Raw genomic sequence first — 24,712 nt, forward strand, 5'->3', positions numbered from 1 at the left:
TCATTGGTTTTGATTAAAAGCTTGTATAAATTAATTGGACTTCGTTGTAAGCCTATAATAGATATAACATAAGGTTAAAATAATTTATTTTAATATGCCTAATTTAAACGGTTAATTATTAAAAACTATAATATAATATTGTTAACGTTAAAATACCATTAACAGTTAACCAAATTTAATTTCATCGGTAATACTCAATAATGATACAACATAAAAATTCATTGAAAATATTAAAAAATAAAAATAATGATAAAAGTTTAATTTATTATCACAAATTTATTTTTGTTTGACAGGAAGAAATTTGTTGTTTTTATAAATTGAATATTTTTTTTTACTGCAAATTATATTTCTTTGATATCACATTTTAAGAGTAAATCAATAAGAATTTTCAATCACCATGGCCTATTTCATAACTTGTTTCTATACACAAAATTTAAAAACGGTTATCATTATAAACATATACAAAATTACCTATGTATATTATCACAAAAAATGAAAATTACCTAATGCTAAATACATTGTTATAATTTTACAATAAAAAAGTACATTAAGAGAATACTACGCTTACGTGTGTATAGCCATTACCTTACAAATATATAACATAACACATTTTCGTTCAGTAGAATCAATAGCTTTCCTATCAATAAAAACATTATCTGTACTCAATCACTGGTTGCTCAAGAAATGAGTTTTTTTAACTTATAATATTCACAACAATTAATACTCATATCTTGCTTAAAAATTAAAATATCGAAAAAAGTTTTTATCTTTATCTTTGTTAATAGATCAATTTACTCTAATATTTAAGCTAATAACATTTAAATGTAAATGTATCATGTTGTATGCTTGTAATACGGAGACAACACACGTGAGGATAGCCGCCTCCTCTTAGTTGTCGAAACCTTAGATCAATCTAAATCACCACACTAAAAAAACGTATTTAGACTGTACGAATAATTTTAACGGATAGGTAACCCATGGGACCTAATGCTTATAACAAAGTACTAAATCACAACCTTCCACCATTGTCGTCCTCCACTTAACTCATGTCACGTCCAAACACTTAAAATCTTTTAGTCATTGATACCAATGGTCATAAATCAGAATGATTTATATCTGTTTTGCATTTATGCGAATACTCGTTAGACGTATTCTTAAGAGAATTCTAACTGAATTATTTCTGTTAATTACATTCACGAAAATAATAATACAATTTATAATCGATGAATACGCAGTGTGCGTAATATATGAACATGGGCATATTACACGAGATAATAACATTACAATACTTCGCAAAAGCATTCAAAACCAAAGTTTAATAAAATAATCGCCTCGTAGAACAATTATTAATGTAACAAATGTATGCATGATTAAATTTAGATTCACAGAATAAATTTGATAGGCTATCCACTTACTATAATTATTCAAATCACGCATGGTACGCAACAATAATTAAAACTTTTGCCTAATTTAAGCGTAAAGTATAATACCTATTGACTGTTTACTTGAACCATTTTATGATATCATAATCAAGATTTACAAAAGCAGTGAAAAATTAAAGTTTAATGACAAGTTATATTATTCTATGTTAAATTGTATGCGATATACCAACGAAAAAGTATTTTTCCAGGCAAATTATTTCAGATATAATAATAATGAGTAAACTTATAAAATTAAATCCACTATACGATTGTAATATAAACATTAAAGGACTTAATGATTTGTTTCGAAATCTTAATGAGTACAAAATTCTTGTATGTTAGGTGATTTTTTTTCTATTACTTTGCCCTTTTTAACCAATAAAAAAAGGGCACGATACTTATATTAAATATGTATTGTAACAACGCATTTTAAATTTGAATAATATTGAACATTGAATAAATTCACAGTAAATATTATAAGGTTAAATATATTATATCCAGTAATTCATATTTCCTATAGACTCAACTGTATATAACTAGTATATGATTAATACATATTTTAATATGATACTTCGAAAAACAGTAATTTTATTAAAATTATAACAATAATAATAGCGAGAACCATATCTACAGATTTTTTTTTTTTTTTTGATTTTTTAACTAAATAGAAATAATATGTATAGTATTTACATATATAATGGGTACATCGAAGTTTTCATATAATATGTCTCAAACATAATATTATAATTATAAATAATTTAATATTTATTGATAAAAAAAATTATGAATATTATTATACATTGTGTGATGAGTTAAAATGCATTATTACTCGTTAAATTTAATATTACGACAATAAGGTTATCAATCGAAACGTATTGAATACCTAATATAAATGCGAAGAGAAATAAAATCGGTTGAACGACGAAACGCATTTAAACATTTTTAGAGTGGTTTCAGTTCGTTTAATACGTGTTAGGCACCAAACTTTTAAGTACAGCATTAAGGATTTCGAAAAGGGCGAAACGGTTTCAATAATTAAAACGTTAATTTATACGATAAAAATAACGATAACAATAAAGGAACAAAACGAACGAGAACGACAAATAAAATAGCATACGTGCACGCGTGTTCTCATAATATAATATGATACGTTTTAACACAATAATATAATAGGTAAACTATAACGTACGGCGTGGGAATAACAAGAAGTTTGGTTTTTCAGTGAGCATTGCACCGCGCGAGCAGTAAAGCAAGCAGACACGAGGATTGGGGTCGGTGTGTTGCCTACGTGTTATTACTATATAGAAGTCAAACGATAATATGGTTTTGGATTTTGAAAAAAAATACGCATTTATCTGAGCGATTGCAACAAGAATGGAAAACGACGTTTATCGCGACGCGAATTCGTTAAATTACAGTTAAAGTTGGTATCTCGCCGTGTTTATTGTACCTACCTACATATTATTATTATAATATTATCCGCCATCCAACTACGCATATACCTCCTACCCACTCGTATAATATTCTTCTACCCGCCGCCGCCGCCGCCGCTTGCGTAAACTCGAAAACTTTCTCGACTGTTTGAACGACGAAAATAAGTTATTTTAATTTCAAAATATTTACAATTGAACTTTACGTAGCAGGGTCTACTCCAGTCTAAACGTACCTGCCGCACGGACGCGGACAAATCGTAATAGAAAACTGTGAGCAATAATAATATAATAATTATATAATAATCGTTCGGGATCGCAGACGGAAAACGTAAATCAGAAATAGGAGGAAAAGGTCGCTCGTACGGGTACAGAACAAGGCCGATAAATGATGTTGCTCGGCGCGGAAACAGATAATAATAATTAATGAATTATACGCGTCTGCGTGTGTGATAAACACATCGGTCGTGTTTGACGGTGAGCGAAACAACTCGTGACGACTGTCGCACATATGATGACATAATCGCCGCACTCTGGTAAATACCTAACGGCAATGATAATAACATGGATGCGAGCGAGACGGCTTTGCGTAACGACGCGTGACGCGACGATCGTATTAATGCGACGACCGTATTAATACGTAGTTGAACACACAAAGGACGCCTTTACGAATGACACTCAACCAGCAAGCGTTACACTGTACACGCAAAGTACACGACGTCATATACAATTATAATCTTTGTAGATTTCTCAACCGTAATCTATCCGATTAAGAGGCGTTTGCCGCGAGTTTAGTCTAAAACCGCGAACGCCGATACGGCCGTGGCGGGATCTTGGCACCGCCGCGCACAAATGCACAGGATGAGTTCTGTGGTTTTGCACGTCATTATTCGAGATGAAATAATATTAATTTTAAAATCGTCGCAACAAATGATATCATAATAATAATACATATACATTTTATAATACATGATAATATCTGTAACCGTAAATGAGTTTTGATTTCCAGTACAATAATCCGGGTCGTCTCGCTGCTCGTCGTCGCCGTTCGACGATCCACCGCGTTACCGAAGTAAAACAGAACTCGCGTACTCGGGACGGGGTGATGGAAGGGAATGAGGAGGGGGATGAGAGGCGTACAGACGATCGTGCGTCGAATCGTTGTACTGGAAAACTCGTAAATGCACGTGTTTGGAACGTCGCGGGAACGGTGCAGCGACGCGTCCCTATACTTACGCTGTAGCCGCTGCGAGCCGCCGAGCGCATCTGCACAATACCGCGACGATGCATCACACGACACTGCAGCAGCCACGCTCGCCAACCCGCGTAGACGACCGCCGTCCGAGGCATCGGCGGTCGAGAAGTCGGCAGACGGGCGGCGGCCGCGACGCTCTAGAGGGCCACGTCGTCGACGGGCCTGGTGACGCTGATGTGTATGGCGCTGTACGGCAATATGCCGGTAATGGTCATGCGGCGGCTGTTGTGGTGGCCGTGGGGGCAGCCGTACAGCGCCGTGGTGGCCGTATGCTATTTGAACCGGAACGCGCACCGCTGGAACACCAGCACGGCCACGACGGCGACCAGCACGACGGCGCCGGCCGCGTACACGAGCGCCAGGTGGACGAGGCTGGTGACGTACAGCGTCCGGTTGCACCAGCCGTTCGGCTCGTACAGCGACGACGGTTCCGAGTCGGGCCAGTACACGGACAGTATCCAATAGTTGCCCAGCGCGAACCAACCGGCCAGGAACGCGGCCAGCCCGACGGACGCTATGCGCGACCCCATCGACGACACCATGTCCTCGCGCGTGCCCATGTCCGGCCGCCGGCGCTTGTTGTACCGCAGCGACTTGACCTGCCGGCACAGCAGCCACACCATTTTGATCATGCCGAATATGCCGCCCACGATCATGTACACGGGTATGTGCGGTTCGCGGGGGCAATCGCGCACGAACTCCACGCCTGCAACACGCCAAAACCGACGACGACGACGACGACGACGACGACGAACGAACGGAGCCGTCGTCGTCACCCGCCACCGTCGCGTTAAACGACATTAGTATGACGTTAATAATAATATTATTACGGGCACGGCCGTTTTCGACCAACAAGACGTGACCAAATTTTCAAAAAGGTCGATTCACATTTCGACCAAAGAAAAAAAAAAAGTTTAATATATTATACAATATTAATGTTATTGAAAAATGAAAAATACATCATGGATTATCAAAACGGACAACTCGACAGATACAGTATAATATATAGCTATGCTTTATAATTACCTAAAAGTAAATATTCGTATAATTTTATATTTGTTGGTATGATTTTTGTTAAGTTGGTTTCAAATAACTACTTTAAAAAGTAGTGAACCAGCAACCTAACCTAAACAGTGCTAACAAAAGTGAGTAAAAAAAAAAAAAATGAATTATGACTTATACATTTTTTAATATTATTTATTTGTAACCTACTACTATATTTAAAAATAACTAACAAAAATTATGTTTTCCACATAAAGACTTATAATTATTATTTAATAATATTTTTTTGGTCGAAATGTGAATCGGCCGAAAAGAGAAGGGTACGTTTTTGGTCGAAAAGGAAATCGACCTTTTTCAAAAATTGGTCGAAAAGTGAATCGGCCGAAAAGGGAAGGGTACGTTTTTAGTCGAAAAGTGTCTCGCCCATCATTACATAGGCATAACGTTAGCTCCTAGAGTAGGGGTCAAGTGCACGTGCAACTGCACGTGGTGTTTATGGTAATAATGACGTACAGTGCCTTGTCTTGTCTTGTCGGGGCGGTTGTTGTGATTGTGGTGTGGCGGATCGATCGATATCCCTTGACCCGTGACCTATCGTGAATCGCGTCTGTGTGTACACATTCGAAGGTAGATACGAGTCCGAACACGCGGTTCGGTTCGGTTGGTTCGAGTCTGTAAAAAGGCTAATACTGTTGGGAATAGAGACGCGAGGCATATGGTATGGGTATATCCGGATAATGTAGCGTGTGATATCGGTAGTGGGCGGAAAAAAACCAGAAAAAATATCTGACGGGAAAAAACGAAAAAAATACTAAGCACACCCCGGAAAGAAAAACCCCCGCGAAAATAAAAACCAGCGCGGGTGCCGTATAACAATAAAATTGTTCTATTCGATATTTTGTTCATTTTAGGTACTGTTACGCAATAATATAGCCATGGTCATAACAATAATAATATTAAATATCGTGATACGTGATTTGTCATTCGCCAGTCAATTTTCGATAGTTCATAAAATATATATAAGCCACCAACAATTTAATAATTACGGTACACGTCATAAAGTTAATCTAATTTAATTCGTGTATTAAATGAAATAGATTCCAAGACATTTTCAGTTGTATTAAATATTTTTAAGTACTGAAATATCTATTTAAATGGATTAAGTACAGTTTACTTAATTTATATTGGCTAGTACCCATCAATATAAATTAAATAAAATGTCAAAAGCTAAGTAATAAAAAGAAAAAAAAACGAATAAGAATACTAATGAAATATAAAGCTCATATAATTTAAGTTTTTTTTAGGTGGATTTTTTATCCAGAATTTGTAGTACTACATCATTTTTTTTTTTTATTTATTTAGCTAGTGTTTGATGCACTTATTCAAATTATATTCAAAGTAGACCAAGTCGTAATACAATAAATTTAATATTTAACCGAAAAACGATACGACAATTATACTAAAAAATTAGTGTCTATCGTGCATGGTTGTATTTTTGCCATTTTTTTCCGATTTGTCCATTCACATAACTTATGTTATTATTATTATTATTATAAACTATACTTATTTTCTAAATAACTAGCAGTTGACTGAGATAAAAATTATGTTTAAAAATACACACGCAATATAAAAAAAAAAAAAACTAATTCAATTAATTAATGCTATGTAAATGAATATAGTATCCATAAATTGTTGTATGTATTAAACATAATAATATATACTATACAGAATTTTTTTCTTTATTTTACCCTAACAATAACTAATTTTTATAATTAATATTTTCAACTTTGTAAAATGTCCTAAGTAATTTTAGTAAGCAATAATTACATGATTCGATAGTTTGCCTAAACTAATTAGATGTGATAGGTAATTAAAGCTTGAAAAATTTTGATCAATGTTTGTTACAATAATTTATTGGGCATAATATATTTTTACCTAAATAAGCATTACTTTATTTCTGAGTTTATATTTGCGACGTCTGATGATTAAATAAATTATAATAAGTGAACTAGTTATAATTAATAATACGTATACAACAATATTTTGTTTTGTTGTTTAAACTTACAGTTTTAACAATTAAAAATGTTTTAATTTTTTGAAGTAAAATAAATCGTATTCTGTTTTTCGTTAATTGGATTTCAAATAAGCAATTTCCAATTATAAATGGAATATTTCCATTTTTTGTTTTCAATTGACAACGTAATATGCGTCAAATTTTTTTTAAATTTATAAAATAATCGTAAACCTTAGCTTATTTTATTCCCGCAAATAAAACGAAATCAAATAACTTTCATCAATATTCCATTTTTTGATTTTTCTTAGCATTAATTATAAGAACTTATTATTTCAGAGTACCGATGAATCATATAATAAAATAAAAAACAAAAATAAGGAAATTTCTGTTGCCTAATTCACTTAACTAGGTACTAACTTTATATTACGAGGTTATTATTATTATTATTTTTTTTTTTGTATGCACATTACAAATTTAAAGTAGTACAAAGAAAGATCAAACGAATGTCTACAACAATAAACATAAAAAAATACATTGTTGATGGTTCCTTATTTTTATTCTAAGAAATTAACACTTGTAAAAAATATTTAAACAGTTATTCATCAATGACTTTTAAAACGTTTCAAATCGCATGACATATAATAAATTAGAAAACAAAATAATGCTTCAATCAAACTGTAGTCCATAGTACACTCAAGTCTAATGATGTGTAAAATCAGTGATTTATGATACATTAATTTAACTTAAAAGATGTAAATATTTATTAAATTGATCCACCACGTTTTTTATTAATATTTTATAGAAAACTCACCAAATAATGAATTACTGAATTTTAAATACAATATTATATTACTTTGCGTCATAGATATAAGATATCCGTTCAAAACAGATTTCAATTAATTTTATCATTTTTAGAAACCATGGCTTGTCTGCTTTATCTTATACTTTTTAAGCTTATATTATGATAGATAAAAACTCGTCTTTCAATGTTTATTTTGTAACTTAATTTTGATTAAATCAAACAATTTGGTATTTAATAACCTATATTAAGGTAAATAAAAATTTTAATTTCACCTGACATGGCACTGCACTGCGTCTACTTAAAACTCAAAAGAAAAAATTTAAATAGTAAACATAGAAATTACCCTATTAATAATTTTAATCCTAATTAATTTACGGTTTGCAAAAGATCGATAAGTATAAAAATGTATCCACTTAAGTCTTTTCGTTTGTTTTATAAATTAATTAATACTTAATACAAGGAATCTGAACTTTTTCTTTCCTTTCTCCCCTCACTCTAAAATAAAATTTTAAACCAGCAAAACAACATTGGCGAAAAGTTTCAAAAATCTAAAATACTCACTAAGAGGTGTTTCGTGAAACCGCAAACTAAAAATAACACAATATTTGAATACAAATAATACTCATATCAATTCAATCAGTGATATACTTAATGAACCGTCCACCACATCACAGTACTCTAATAACACTTCCAATATCACTGAAACAAAGTCCAATGCTAAAATTAACACTGCAAATAATAACGATAATAACACATAGAATGTTAAAAATTTAATGTCGACTCCAGTACAAGATATACAGAGTGGTAACAATAAAAATTCAATGGGAAAAGAAACTATACAAAACAAAACATTCCTCAAAAAAAAAATCAAGCAATTGTTTTCGATTCAATCAATGATATTCCTCAAATCGAATACGTTATAGCTATAAGCAAACTAATACCACCGAAAAATATAAAATGCATTTCACATATCTCTAATAATCAATTCTGCATTTATCCAATTCACAAAAACACCGAAGACCTATTAATCGAAAAACACCAATTTATTCAATTAAACGAACAATCAATTAAGATAACTAGACTGGTAAATCCAGCATAAAGAATAATATTATCGAACATGTCACTTGCCATCCCACACGCTGACATTAAAAGCTGTCTCCAAGAATATGATATTCAATTAGTCTCTCCGATAACATGCATTAATGCCGGTTTTAATTCAGAAGAATTATCACAAATCCTTAGCTTCTTACGTCAAGTTTATATAAACCCAGAACATTTTAGTAAATTGCCAAATTTTATTCTAATAAAGCATGATAGTGTACCATATCGCATTTTTGTAACTAATGACACTCTTTCTTGCTATAAATACAAACTAATTGGGCATAAATCTAAACAATGTAAGAATAAACCAACAGAATTACCAAATATTCAATCTAATATTACCAATGGCACATCTTCAGTTATGAACTGAAACAACTTCACAGAACAAACAATAATCAATCTAAAACAAAAATCAACTAATACATATATTGAGAACCACAAGATAGAGTATTCGCTGATCAAGATCAATTTTTAAAAAACCTAGAAACATTTAAGCTCCCACAAAGCAACAATTAAGTAACATCTGAAATAACTTTGAAAAAAAACCAGCACTCTCCTCTACATCATTAATACAAACAACAGCAACAAAAAACCCATCCTACATCACTATCTCAAAATAAAAATATTGAATCAAGTGATACTACAAATACAGACATAATTAAAACATTCCAATCATCCCCCAAAAAAATCAAAAGCACAAACTCTACTACTGAAAATAGTAATTCAACTCAATGAAATCCTTGAACCTGCGAAACTCATTTTTTCAACAAACTCAAACCCAAAAATCAATTACGACCAATTAAAATATACTATAGAAAATTCATTCTGCACACTCGATACAACACCATTATTAGAACTGTACAATATAATAAACTATGAAACTATTGAAATCATGGATTCAATACGACCTAAAATTAGAAATATAAGCGCCAAACTACTAAACAAGACCTTAATCAATGAACAATAATGCAGTCAAAACAAACAAACATCATACAATGGAATCTGAGCGGATTACAAAAAAAATATAGATGAAATGAAATGAATAATTAATTTACATCAACCAATCGCAATATGTCTTGAAGAGAACAATCTAAAACAAAACAAATCTCCTCCTAATATAAATAACTATCAATACGCTACTAAAAATTGTAGATTACTATAAAGCAGTGGTTCCCAACCTTTTCTATTCTACGTCCCCTTTGTAGATTTTCGAAAGTCTCGCGCCTCTCCCTCCTAAAATTGTAAAATATTGATATTTTTTTTCTCTAAGTTTTAAAATAAATATAATTTAATAAATAAAAATTTTACTTCGTAATAACTGCCTGCGCCTCCCCAGCAATGTGTACACGCCTCTCAAGGGGGGTGCGCCCCCCAGTTTGGAAACCAGTGCTATAAAGCAAGTGACGGCGTATGTATATCCTGGTCAATAACTACTACCTCTAGAAAGAAATTCCTATCTGTTCAAACCTAAAAGTTGTTGTAATATCAATAACACTCGAAACAAAAACCACCCTTTGCAATATTTGCAATATCTATATACCTAACTAATACAACTTTACACTCAAAGAATTATAAAACATCATCAAATAATTACCACGACCTTTCATACAGAAGGAGAATTTAATAGCCTCAGCACCACATGGGGATCAAATAAAAATGATTCAAGAAGAAAAATAATAGAAAAGTTACTAGATCAAGATAACATTATAATTCTTAATAATAATGAACAAATAAGAATAAACCCAAGTAATAGAAACTTCTCAACTATCAATTTAACATTGTCCACACCCACCTTAACTCAAAGACCTAACTAGCAAGTACTGTTTGAGCTATTCAAAAGCGACCATCTCATAATCACTATTCAAATTATTTCAAATTCACATCAAATCAACAATTAAATATTAAAATGAAACTTAAAAAACCCAACTCGTCACTTTTCTCTACTTACATTAAATTCCTAATCAATCTAACCGAATTTTCAAATTACGGTACAGATACAGAAAAAAAAACCGTTACTAAATTCACCAACACGATTATAGAGGTAACAGAAAAAATATTGAGTTACTCAAAATCACATTAAAAAAAAAAAAAAAAAAAACTACAAGTCCCGAAGTGGAACGATGAAATCAAACAATACATACCACTGATAAATAAAGCACTTAAAAAGTTCATAAGAACTAGATCACTTGAGGACCACATCAAATTAAGAGAGCTCAGAACAAAAACAAAATTCTTGGTAAAAATAGCGAAACCGCGTCATGGCGTAATTTCACCGCTAACATTGGAGCTCAGGTTGATTCTAACCTAATGAAAAACAAAATGTATTCACTACAAGGATGTATCACTATAATGATTTTGTAAACCTAATGCCCCCCAATGCTTTCGAGGGCGATTTTCTTTTAATAAAATATATATATTTAATATTTATTGTTATTCCATATAATATATATATTAAATGTTATATAAATAAACTGTATGTTCTTATTAAAAAATAAAAGTTGTGTTTGTTACATTAATAGCATGCGAAAAATATCTAAGTATACAATTTAGAAGTTGACTAAATTGTACAACTGTTCAACTTCTTCATATACTTATACAGATATTCATTTATAATTTGTAGAAACAATTGAGTAAATATAAAAATAATTAATTATTTATTTATTTAAGTACCTACCACGCATAAAACAATAATATCATATAAATAAAGTAGTGCTTTAATATGATTATAACTTGTTACCAAATAACGACGGATGTTATAAAAAAATATGGTAAAATTAATAATTGATCATTATTTTATTAACAATGATTACATGTTTATAATTTATAAACCTTCAATAATGCTTGCATATTTTATTACCAACAGCAAAACTTATTGAAGAAATATATATAGAATGTTAAGGTTTTCGTTAAATCATAATAATTAATATTATATAAACATGAAAATATTAAATTATACATTAAAATTACTTAAATTAGTTGTATAGGTGTACACAGAAAATTATACTTGAAACTCTGTTTTCATAACTAATATATTATACATATGCATTCGTATAATGGGATTAAATAATATTTACTTTAATTAAAGGTATACTCTATAATATGAAACTTACCAACAACGAACATAATTAAAGGCACCACCGTGAAAATGGACAAAATTACCGTCATTATCACTGAAATCATAAAAGTTATAAATCCATTATTATAATTGAGCAGTCAAAAATATAAAATTCAACAGTTTTCATTATTGATAATGTAATTTGAAGACTTCCTTGTTAAGAATACCCAACTAATAAATATAATATATTCTTAATGTTAGTCAATGCATTTAATGTCAAAACTAATGACAATGCGTGATTATACCCATTTAATATACTTATCCTTAAAATGTTAATACTACAAATACATTTAATTTTTATTTACATTAGTTTCTTGAATTTGTAATCCTATCACTTTTATTCATGGTATTTATATTTTGAATTATTTTTAAAATATTTTATTTAAATGATGATTAATTATATAATAAATGTCAATAAAATACTTAATATTAAACAATACTTTAATACGTTTACTTATTACTTTTTTTCATTTTATTATGGAATTGTACTTTAAAATACAATAAAACATTATATTCAAAAGAATAGAATCCCCCATAAACTGTATTATTATTTTTTTTTATTTTTTTTCATTAGAGATAATAAGACACAAATGGTAGGGAACTATTTCTTTGAGAGGCTCTTAAGTGATCTTTATTGTCATCTGGTCTGGTGAATTCGTGGTCCAGTAGTTCGAAATCATTTTAAAGTAAATTTACTAGAGAAACCAATAAAATACGACAGTTCTCTGTGAGAGCTGTAACATAGCATACAATCTCGTGGGAACTTCTAAAATCTTTGGTAGCGCATCTTGAGACAGAACAGATTTATAGAGAAACATTGAAATAATTGTTTAAATTAAACATACAGTAAATATAATACATTATTATTCAGGAAATATTTTCAAAGGTGAAACATAAATTTTTTTTAATTCCAGTTATTCATCAGCATTTTCTATTTTTGACTTGTTCACAATTTTTAACATTTATTCATTATAAGATTCGGGTGTTATAAAGAGTGATGGATATAATTATTGCTAACAATTATTCGTAGATACACAAATTCATAAAATATTTCAATTCTTTCGAGTTTCTATTGTTTTTAATAATTTTAATATTATCATATTCAGTTATAATTTAATTTATTAAATATTAAAATGAATGCACACATAAAAAAGTATACTTTAATTTTTCATATTATCAAAATCAAAATTGTCTGACTATTTTTCATGTATAGATATCAATTAATAGGAGTAATAGTTCATAATGACTTTCAAAATTGATCATAGAATAAACCAATCTGTTATATAAAAAAGTGTTGAATAATAAAATTTTATTACTGTTGTGTATGAGAAATAATACGTTAATAATTATGCTAATTATTGCTTTAAGTTAAAATATTCTTTATTGAAAATAATACTTAATCTAATAATGTATAGTTATAATAACTATAAAAAATAAAAATGAAATTTATAGTTTAAAAAGGTAAAAGATAAAATGAATATTATTATATCATATAATACCTACCTACATTATCTTAGCAAAAACAATCAATACAAATATATATATATATTTTTAATAAAAGATATAATACATTTTAAATCAAGAATATGGACCAAAATTAAAATCAAATTGTATTAATTCATTTCACGATTCTAGTAATCGACATAATGAATTATTATTAACATTTTTTTTTAAATAAAGAGGACATGAAAACAATATTCATTTCCTAAATTAATATAATATACACAATAGTGTGTATTTACTTTTGTTTTTAATCATCGTTAATCTAAAAATAAATTAATCCCAACAATCAAATAAGGCAGCTTAATATTTAAATTCAAATTAATATTTGTTTGCCGAATTGTTATGTGTTAATTCTTGGAATAATAATGTATTAGCACCTTTAATCAATAAAATGCCATAGTTGGAAATATATAATATCATATTATTAGCAGTTCAAAACGACCTATATTGTTGTCACTGAAATCGATACATTTTATAAATCTGTGGGTGTTTTATGCTCTTTATAATCAACAACTGTATAATACCGGTATACAATAACAATTATTTATGATTGGCAAATAATATGAATATTTTCATTCACTAAAAATGTTTTAAAATTGAAAATATTGCTTGTAGATTTTTACCAAATAACGTTTACATGTCAATAATTTATGATAGTTGTTCATTTTTGCAAACTATTTAATATTGTTCAGTTTAGAAGGAAAACATAGATATAAATAATATTACAAAAAAAAATTCAACATAAATTGAATAACATTTTTCAAATATATAAAAAAAAAAAATATACGTATAACTTAAAAAGAAATATATATTTACATGACTATCTACAATTCTAAGCATTTTATTTTTTAAAACTATTTTAAATGAATACAATTTTATTTATTCGCCATAAATCATGTACCATACAGCATATACAGTTATAATAGTCATACATAATATAGATCTAAAAAAATAAATATTTATAACTGTACAAAAATAAGCCCACAATATAAGTTAAAATGACTAATTAAGTAAAAAAATAGCCAACTATAACTTAAAATAATATTAGTAGGGAGTGTATTATATTATGATAATTAATTTTATATAATATTCTGCGTACTATTTTCTTTGAATAAACATCATAGCACTACCTCGTCCAAAATCATAATTGGTAATTATTGCAATGTATTTCCTCATCCTATTATTAATTATTGCGTGTATTTATTCATATAATATTGTTTGAAAACCCATATTATATTTTCTTTGAATAAACATTAATAACAGAAGTAATATTTTAATAATTATAGTTAACATATATAGTCAACAATGTGTTTTATACGACCATTATCATCATGAACACTATGGGTAAATATAAAATATTTAAATTTTTTATCATATTTATCATAATTGTATTTAAATAGGTACTATAAAATAATTCTTCATTATTCTTTCAATTTTACATGTATTTATAAATACTTAAATGTATTAGTTTTTTAATAATATTTTATTTTTTATATTAAGCTTTTTTTTCAGTAAACCCTTTTTGAAAACATTAAAACACCTTTGATTATTTGTGTAAGCCATACAAAACATTTTATAACTATAATTACACGTATATTCGAAATTATAATTATAATTATTTTATATTCATCATAAATCTACCTCAACCTAAAAATTATAAAACATTCATTTTATCCTTAATATTTAGTAACCACGTGAGAGGAAATAATAAAAACTAAATATACATAATATTCATAAACTTATAACTATATTTCACGAACTAGAAATACATCTTGAAAAGGCTTATAGTTTTATTTTTTTTTTTTTTTATGATGTGTTTTAGAAATGAATATGATTTATAATGCTATTTATGAAAAGGTTAGAAACCTAACATTTTTAGAAGCAAACATATATATCAGTCTCATAAACTCACACAGTCGATATGCTTAATTTTTATTACCTCAATTATTATTTTTTTTCATTCACATATTTCATCTTCTTACTTAATAGCTAATTTTCGTTTAACATTTCTTATTTAATTATGAACATAAGTTTCAAATTGATTTTATTATTGTATTAGATTTATATTTTAACTAAAAAACAAAGAACTATTTAGTATTATATTTTTTATGAAGTAAATCATAAAGAATTTAAACTATAATCAACTAGAATAATATAATATAATATAATATTAACTAAATGAGTTATTCTATTCTCTAGTTTGTCATAAGTGATTTTTATCACTAATAATGTACCTACAACGTAATAATCAAAACTATAAATAAAAACTAATATAAATAGAGTTAACAGACACCGTAATTAATATTTATTTTTCAACCTAAGTATGTTTTTATTTAATGCAATCTTCATTATAAATGTAAACAAAACAAACTTGCTGAATTAATATTTATATTATATTAATTTTTATACACAATTGTTAATATTTTTTTCGTGAATCTACATAAATGAATTAGATGAGTATAAAATGTCAACAAGATAAATATTATTAATAAAATTAGTTTTTATATTTTACTTATAATATAATACCTACTACCTAGACACTTTAAAATATAAAATGTGATTTATACTTTTTAATCAAGCTACCACTTAATAAACACATTAATTTCTTACATGTGTGCATATCTACATTTCATTTTAAACGTATAACGTATAATATTTATAATGGTATTAACTTTCATCTGGGTAACTGTAACTATTATTTTCTAAGTATTTAAAATATCTTTATAGACCATATAATGTTATGCTATCCAAAAAATTTAAAATCTTTAAAGTAAAATATTACGAATAACTTATTTTTTTATAAATCGTCATTGTCATCAAACTTATAATTTATAATTTATTATTATTAAGATTTTTTACTGTATTTAAACAGAGTAAATCCAGAACATGCTGTTTGTAACAGAGTAAGGTATGAAAAAATATCGAGAAATCGATTAACATCGTCAGAATTGTCAAAAGTACTATTTCCTACTCAAATTCACATTTAAAAAAGAATAATTAATCAAAAGAAAAATCTTTTTTTCATACATAATAATTATATTTAAATAACTAAAACGTACTTATTCCTATTTTATGTTAATCTTGTAACTATTGCCAATGTTAAATTAATAAATACGAGTTATTAACTATATCATAAAAAAATATTATATATTATAAATTATTCCAAAACAGTTGTAATTTTATGTCAATAGTATTTTAAATATACTGATGTATTATCTGTATTTTTGTGTAGAAAAAATAAAACAGTTTATACAAAATATGCTAAAATTTAATTAAAATATATTTGATAATTATATTAAAATGTTAGGTTAGGTATAATCTTAGATTTTTTAAAAGGTTTAAACAATTTTAAATTAAAATCAACTAACCTTCAAAATTACTAATATATTAAAACAATGTTTAATTTTTATTTTGTATTGACCGTATGATTATAGTCTCCACAAAGTTTTATCTGCAACAAGTGAGTTATGATTTATTTTTTTCAGAATTTTTTTTTTTTTTCTTATGTAAATAGTAATCTTTTTCGAATATTTATACAACCTTTAACTCTATGACATACTTTATAATATTGGTCTTTTTCAATAAAATATGAATATCAAAAAAAAAAAAAAAAAACTGAAAATGTAGAGAAAATCGTAATTATAAATATCTTAGTAAGTACCATAAACTTTTTATTCATTAGTAAGTTACTACTTACTACCTAAATTTTCTATTAAATATGTAAAATATAATTTAAATAATGCACCAGTAATTTATTAAAGTTAATTTAATGTAAGAGCCAATTAAGTTTTAATTCATTTTATAATAATTTACTGATTAAATACATTAAACACAATAGGTATCAAATTCTAACTAGAGTAAAAGTCATAAAAGAAATACCAATCCTGAAAATATTTTCCAAACTGCGGTTTCTGCACAAACGAAATCATATTAAATTATTAAAGAAAAATTAAAATAAATTAACAACTTTTTTTAATACAATCCTATGCTAAAGTATTTTATGGAAGACATTTTTCAAAATAATTAAGATGATATTTATGGAAAAGATCATTATTTATTAATTAACATTATATGTATAAAGTAAATATAATAATATACTAATAATATTTTGATTAATTAAACACATTTAAATATAAATATAGAAATTTAATAATAAATGTTTAATTTTTATTAAATGCGCTGTGATTTTAAAATACATTTTAATAGTTAATAGGTTTTTCAAAATGAATAATTTTTATGAATTTTTTTCAAAACATACTATTATCACAAAATTAAGAATAGTACATTTTAGTATTCATTATTCATTACAGATTATATTTAACGAGTTATGATTAACGTGTATTAATTTTAGAATAAATGACATAGTAAATCGCTTCTCACGAAAAATCAGTATTTTGGAAATAATATGTTTTATATTGCCATCCCACATTAATGTTTAAAGGTAAGCATTAATTATTATTTATTACTCTTATAATTATGAATGACATTTTTTTTTTTTTTTAATTCATGATTAATAAAATATTATTAAATTAAATTGTTGGTCTGATATTGTCACGTCCTAAAGTTTATTGTACTTTTGCTGTGGATAGTATTCTAAACAAGAAGCCGTGTCACGTAAACTACAAACTAAATTGTTCGTAGAAGCTGTACGTATTTCAACCCAGTTTTCAATAACAACGTAAAATCACCGACAAAAAACTCAGTGTATGGACAAACAAGCAGATTACCAGTGAGTAATAGTGTCTATTGGATCCAAAAGAAAACTCATGCGAACATGTGAGTAGGTTATAGGATTTAGACAAATTTTATTTGAACGCTTTTCACGGTAAAACGTTTGAAAGTTAGGGTACGTGACTTCGATAGATAAGACCTGTTGTGACAAACGTGATGGGAATGCACGGTCATCAAAATTAATCTAAACTAAAAATAAAAATAAAGGAAACGAAAAACATAATAATAAAACTAACTAAAAATTATTTTCTTACAAATTTCGAGTTCACTTTGTTGAATGGACTTGAAGAGTTATTGTTTTTATCGCAAGTGAATATGTAGTACAGTTTTTGTCCTTACTCCTTATACCTAACAGTGTCTATAAGATTAAATAACCTAGAAAGTACTTTTGGAGTTTTATATATAGATTGTCAGACAGCGGTTTTCGAACTGAATAAAATAAAAAGACAATCAAGTTGCTTAAGTGTAGTAAGTCCATACTATTCAACAACTAAATATTCTTTTAGATTATAGAACACGTACTTATTTTTTTTTAGACAAAAAAATACAAACTGAAATAAACATTCAAGATTATTTTTGAAATAGGTTAGGTTAGGTTAGGTTAAGCAATGTTATGTTAAATTAATGAAATTATAAACTTTAAATAATAAAAGACTACTACAATATATCATAAACATAAATTAATATTCACTAAATGAATATTCTTCATACACACATTCAATATTATTTTGTTTTTTTACATTTCACAACAATATTAATAGGTCAAAAAATTCGTCAACTAATTTTAACAACTAAACAAGCAAACTACCAACAATATTCTTGATAAAAAATAAAATCTTGAATAATTGTAGAAATTATTAGTTTATAAAGTTATCAAATGTATGAATGAGGATCGTGATAATTTTAACCATTATCAAAATTAAGCAGACTTCAATCTTAACTTATTATCTTGATGTTGCTCTCAAACGTGTAATAAATAAACAGTAAGTGGTTAAATGTTTATTTTAATGTTATAAATCGATTAATATTTGAAGTGTTATAGGTCAAATAAACTTAATAAACAAGAAACTTGAAAGTATCATGAAAACCTTAACCTCCAAAATAACCACGTATGGAGCTAATATTAAGAATATTATGTTATTTTTCACAAATAACATATTATTGTAATGTAAAAGATACAAATGACATATCTGTCAATTTAATTATTCACATTTTTTTTTTTTTTAGAAATATTTTAAATGATTTAAAAATACCCAAAAAATAAATAACTATCAATATTTTGATACTACAAATTATAAATAAATATATATTGTGAAATATTATATTTCAAAATATATAATTATATACAAAAATAAAAAGGTGATATAAGTTAAACATTATTTACTTATGTGTATTATAACTAAAAATCAAAAATGTATTTATACTAATCAAAAAAAGTGGGTAAATGAGTATCGCTCTGCAGTATAAAAGGTGTTGAGTGAGTCATTGTATAGGTGGTGAGTTAAATTTGAGTTCAAAGATATATCATTATACATGAAAAACGATTCTGCGAGGTATAACGGTCTGTCAAAGTTTCAGTTTTATCACTAAGTATACTTTATGACATATTAAAGTAATTTATTTTACTTTCAGATACTACAATGTTGATATAATTTTTCCCAAAAATAATGCTTTTATTATATTATTTGTATTTAATTATATTATTATAATAATAATATATATATATATATTCATGCCATATTATTTTAACTTATATAACTCATTATCATCTTTCTGCAAATACGTAAAACAGTAAATGTAGAGTCATTTAGTACCTATAAATAAATAATATTTTCAAATAAATCAAATATATTATTGCATATAGTAAAATTCAGAATAATATAAAATAAATAAAAGTTTAAATTCACATGAATAATGTTTTTAAATTGTAAAAAAAAAAATAACATATATCATCGTTTAAATGAGTAATTTAGTTAAAATCGGAACTTGAAATGTATATAAAAAATAATTGCCATGACTGATTTTTGAGATTGTATGGTTTTAGTATGAACTACTTATAAAAAAGCTTGTATTAAGTTCTCAAGAATTTTGACTCAACAAATAATTTTTTATCGACATTTCAAGGAAAAAAAATTTTCACGCCTATAAAGAACAAAAATAGATTTTACCAAAATTTCAAATTTTATCGTATAATGAAAATAATGATATAAATATTACGTGAAAATTTCAAGATTTTAAGAATAAATATTCTGGTAGAATATTTTTTGTTTAAAGGTTGAAAAACTAATAAATGACTTGTACTTTGTTTTTAAATCTTAGGTATGAAAACAAATTATTTTATTAATTTATTAATTTCTTACTACAAAATAATTAGTACATTTTTGAGTTTTTATGTATTTTATCAAAATTCTAGCTTTAAACGTTTAATTGAGAAATTAACATATGAGGAGCTACATTTAAATGTTTATGTTATTTACGCAATAAATAATTTTTAATCGACATTTATAATTAAAAAAATTAAAAACATTTAAATTCTATAAATAAAAGCTATTAATAGCTTTAAAATGTCTAAAGATTTAAAAAAATGTCATCGTTGATAAAAAATGATAGTACCTATAAAAACATTTCGTGAAAAATTGAAATATGTAAGGTTATTTTTTTTTTTTTCATTTACATCAAAAAAACCAAAATTAGATTTGTATAAAATGTATCTTAATTTTTTGTTTATTTTTCCCGATTATGAAATTAAATACTGGGAGTTTGTGAGTTTATTCTCTCTTAAAGTACAAGATCCAATTTCATATCAAAAACCACGCCTATTTTTAAAAATCAAAACATTTTGTTGACAATTGTTGTGTACTAATTCACAATAAAAAAATAATACACATCATAGTAAATCAATACATTCACTACTCCACTCAAAATCTAAAATATTAATATTGCGATAATATATGATGTCTTAAATAAAAAAGATAAATATAAACACAATTAAAAATTGATATATTAAAATGTGATTCAAATAAAATTAGAAAATTTATTTTCAGGTAATTTAATTTAAAGCATCAGCTATAATATTAAAACTAATAATAATTAAACAAGTTTCGATCAAGAGTTTCAGAACTTCTTTGATTCATTATTTATAATAAATATAGTTTTTTTTTTCAATGTTAAGCTACTAAACTGAAGATAAAAAGTTCAAGCAATTAAATATTTAGCAATTTTTAATTTCATTTTTAAGTATTTATAAAAAATAATAAAAAAGTTCATAGTATTATTATCTAGTATTAACTTGCATTTTAATATAATTTTTAACTTTCAAATATGTAATAAAAACCATATTATTTAATTATCATATTTAATTTAGATTATAGATATTAATTTATGATAAAATAACTTTAATCTATTCATATACAATTAATTGATACTAATTTTAATTTCTAAAATTTAATTTAATTTTTTTATAGAATTTTTTTTCATGACTATTTTTAAAATTATACTTTTAAACTTTAAAAATAAAGATGTTTATCACATTTAGAATATTAGGCTTTATCTTGAATTTAACTTGATGAGTAAAAAAAAAATAAATAAAAAATAAAAAATATTAATACGTCTTTTCAAATTCATAACTTTTTTTTATTTACTACATATTTTATCAAAAATCGTAATTCATAAAAATAAGTTCAAGTAACAAAATTTTAATGCAGGCTTTTTCAACTGTATAATTCTAGTTAACTTTAAATTATTATATTTATTTTTATACTACATATTGACTGAAAATAATCTGAAATTTAAAAATACCTAAATTAAATATCTATGTTTCAAAAAAAAGTAAGCTAGAACCATAATTACTCGTTAAATTGAAACTTGAAAGTAGATTTTCAACAGATAAAAGTTAAAATGATCTATAAATTAATATATTATTTTAATCTTATTTAGAGAAGTTGAAAAGACAAAACAATAAATATTATTGTCAACGTTTAAAATAAAAGATGTTGTACCACGTTAATTCCAAATATAATAAAATGCATTTAATTTTGAGATAATAATAGTTACGGTCGCACAGTAAATAGTTCAAACTACGACGAACGTAAAATAGAGAATAATTTACTGTAGAAAACCTTTAAAGAACTTATTTTTGGCAAATAGGTTTAGCTGGTAGGTGGAGATAATATCTCAATAAAAATATTAAAAACCACTAAAGAATTTATTAAATATAGATTTCCATTATTTAAATATATTTTTAAGCGATACTCAAAATACGTCATCGTGATACTACAGTATGATATGTACTTATATAAATAACATAATATGTGTGATATATTTAAAATAAATCCTCGTAAAACTAACAATCTGTCTCATGAATAATATTTTATACAAACAAAGTATCAATCGTTATTGAAAATTTTAACATTTTTTTTAATTTTGTTCATAAAAATTAATTTTTTAACCAAATAGATAATAGAAAATTCTTTTAAATTCATTATAAAGTTTAACAACAAAAGATATTGGTGACATTTTTTTTTTTTTAATAAATAAGAGCAGATTAATTAAATTGTATAATTATTATATTTTATATTATGATATATAAATTAAAATATGAGTTAATTATTTTTATTTTTACTATTAAATTCCTCATATAGTCATATATTTTATCATCATAGGTGTTTTCTTATTTATGTGATAAAAAATATATAGAAGTAAAAAATTAAATCATGAAATATATCTTGTACAGACTGTATTTTATAAGTATGTATATAGCCATTAACAAAAAAAAAAAAAAAAAATGTTAAAAAAATTGGGGAAGTTACTCACCTGTACAATAAATATCGATGGTATCTCAACATTAAGTTTTAATGGTTATGTTAAATATAAATTCAATGATTATTATTGCATATTAAAAATTATACTGAATAGAGATAGTTTATCAGCATTTATTTCCGAAAATATTTTATAACTTATTTATACTATTATAAATTATTAATTTATTTTTCTAGTAATCTTAATATAAATATAGTATATATTAAACTAGTGTCTTACAAAACCATAGAATATGTCAAAATTATAATTTATAATTATAAATTTCAATTGTTATTATTTAATTAATAAGTCAATTAAAATGAATGGTATGAATAGAATCGTAATGTAAATAAATAAAAAAGTTTGATTAATTTTTAAATGCCATTATTATTTATAAAAATAATAAAATATGTAATAACTACTGGGGGGGGGGGGGGAATAGTTAAAATTCTCTACAATTTATATATTTTTATTTAAGCTAAATAACTAAAGCCATTAAGGAAATAATTTAAAAAAATAAGGGAAAAAATTAAAAGGATGTTCTAATACAAATGTTATAACAATATAATATGTTGTCTCTACTTTAATTACACATAACATAGTAAATATTATATTCAAGGGAAAACATTTTACTCTATCATTTTCAACATTAAAGTAAATTCAAATTATCACAATTACAATTGATTGAATTATAAATCGTAATATTGAACTATAAAAAATTTAAAAAATAAAAATATAATATCTTTCTTAGGACTTAACTTTGTGAAAACACTCAACAATCAACATGATCAAATCATACAAGTAACCCACAATGCATAATACAATTTAAATTTTATCGTTTATCATTATTCATCATATTAATTGATGTAGTTTCAAAAACAAAATATTTTTAACAAATTAATTGTTTAAATGGCTAAAGATAAGTATAGGTTTTCTTTTAGAGTACTTTATACATTATATTAATGAAACTAAACGTTAATAAGAATTTTAAGCAAAGGCATTAAATAATAACCAAAAAATATAACTATACTTTGAACAATACTATAGTTATGATGGTTTGGAAGTTCATAAACTCACCTGTTCTGTGAATAATACTCAGTGCTTTTATAATAAAATCGAATATGCCCGTCGACTCCATATTTGCATGGTTTAATTGATATGTCAACGAACCATAGACGGTTAGGCCACTGTCGCAAGGTTTAACATGCTCACACAACCGTTTCCTCTCGTCACCAGAAACCTAAAACATGATAAACGTGATATCAACATCAACGTCAGAGTAATAATCTCGTTCTATTTTATTTAGAACATACATATATTGAAATGAATAATTTATCAATATGAAACAATAATGGTTAGAATATAATTTAGAACTTTTTAAATTACTAAAATAATGCACACCTAATAAATAATTTTGATTATTCTAAAAAACATTAATTTTTAAATGTATGGCATGTATAACAATTGATGTACTCAAAAAATCATAATATGAAATATATAATATAATTTTATAACATTCCCTAAGTCTAAACCTATATTAA

At 25.9% G+C, this 24,712-nt stretch overlaps 1 protein-coding gene across 2 annotated transcripts in view; it reads right to left on the bottom strand.

The window, feature by feature from the left end:
• Window positions 1-2,254: 2,254 nt before the first annotated feature.
• Window positions 2,255-24,712, bottom strand: part of LOC112598670 — a 60,616-nt gene continuing 38,158 nt past the window's right edge. For both annotated transcript variants that reach the window (XM_025345200.1, XM_025345201.1), the window contains 3 exons: window positions 24,249-24,411; window positions 12,136-12,195; window positions 2,255-4,812 (listed from right to left, as the gene is read on the bottom strand). In XM_025345200.1, coding sequence (XP_025200985.1) covers window positions 4,379-4,812; window positions 12,136-12,195; window positions 24,249-24,411 — 657 coding nt within the window. In that variant the 3' untranslated portion in view covers window positions 2,255-4,378. The remainder of the gene's footprint in view (window positions 4,813-12,135; window positions 12,196-24,248; window positions 24,412-24,712) is intronic.

The sequence above is a fragment of the Melanaphis sacchari genome, unplaced genomic scaffold, assembly GCF_002803265.2.
Source record: "Melanaphis sacchari strain LSU unplaced genomic scaffold, SCAv2.0 Contig49_pilon_pilon, whole genome shotgun sequence".
In the NCBI taxonomy this organism is placed as follows: domain Eukaryota; kingdom Metazoa; phylum Arthropoda; class Insecta; order Hemiptera; family Aphididae; genus Melanaphis; species Melanaphis sacchari.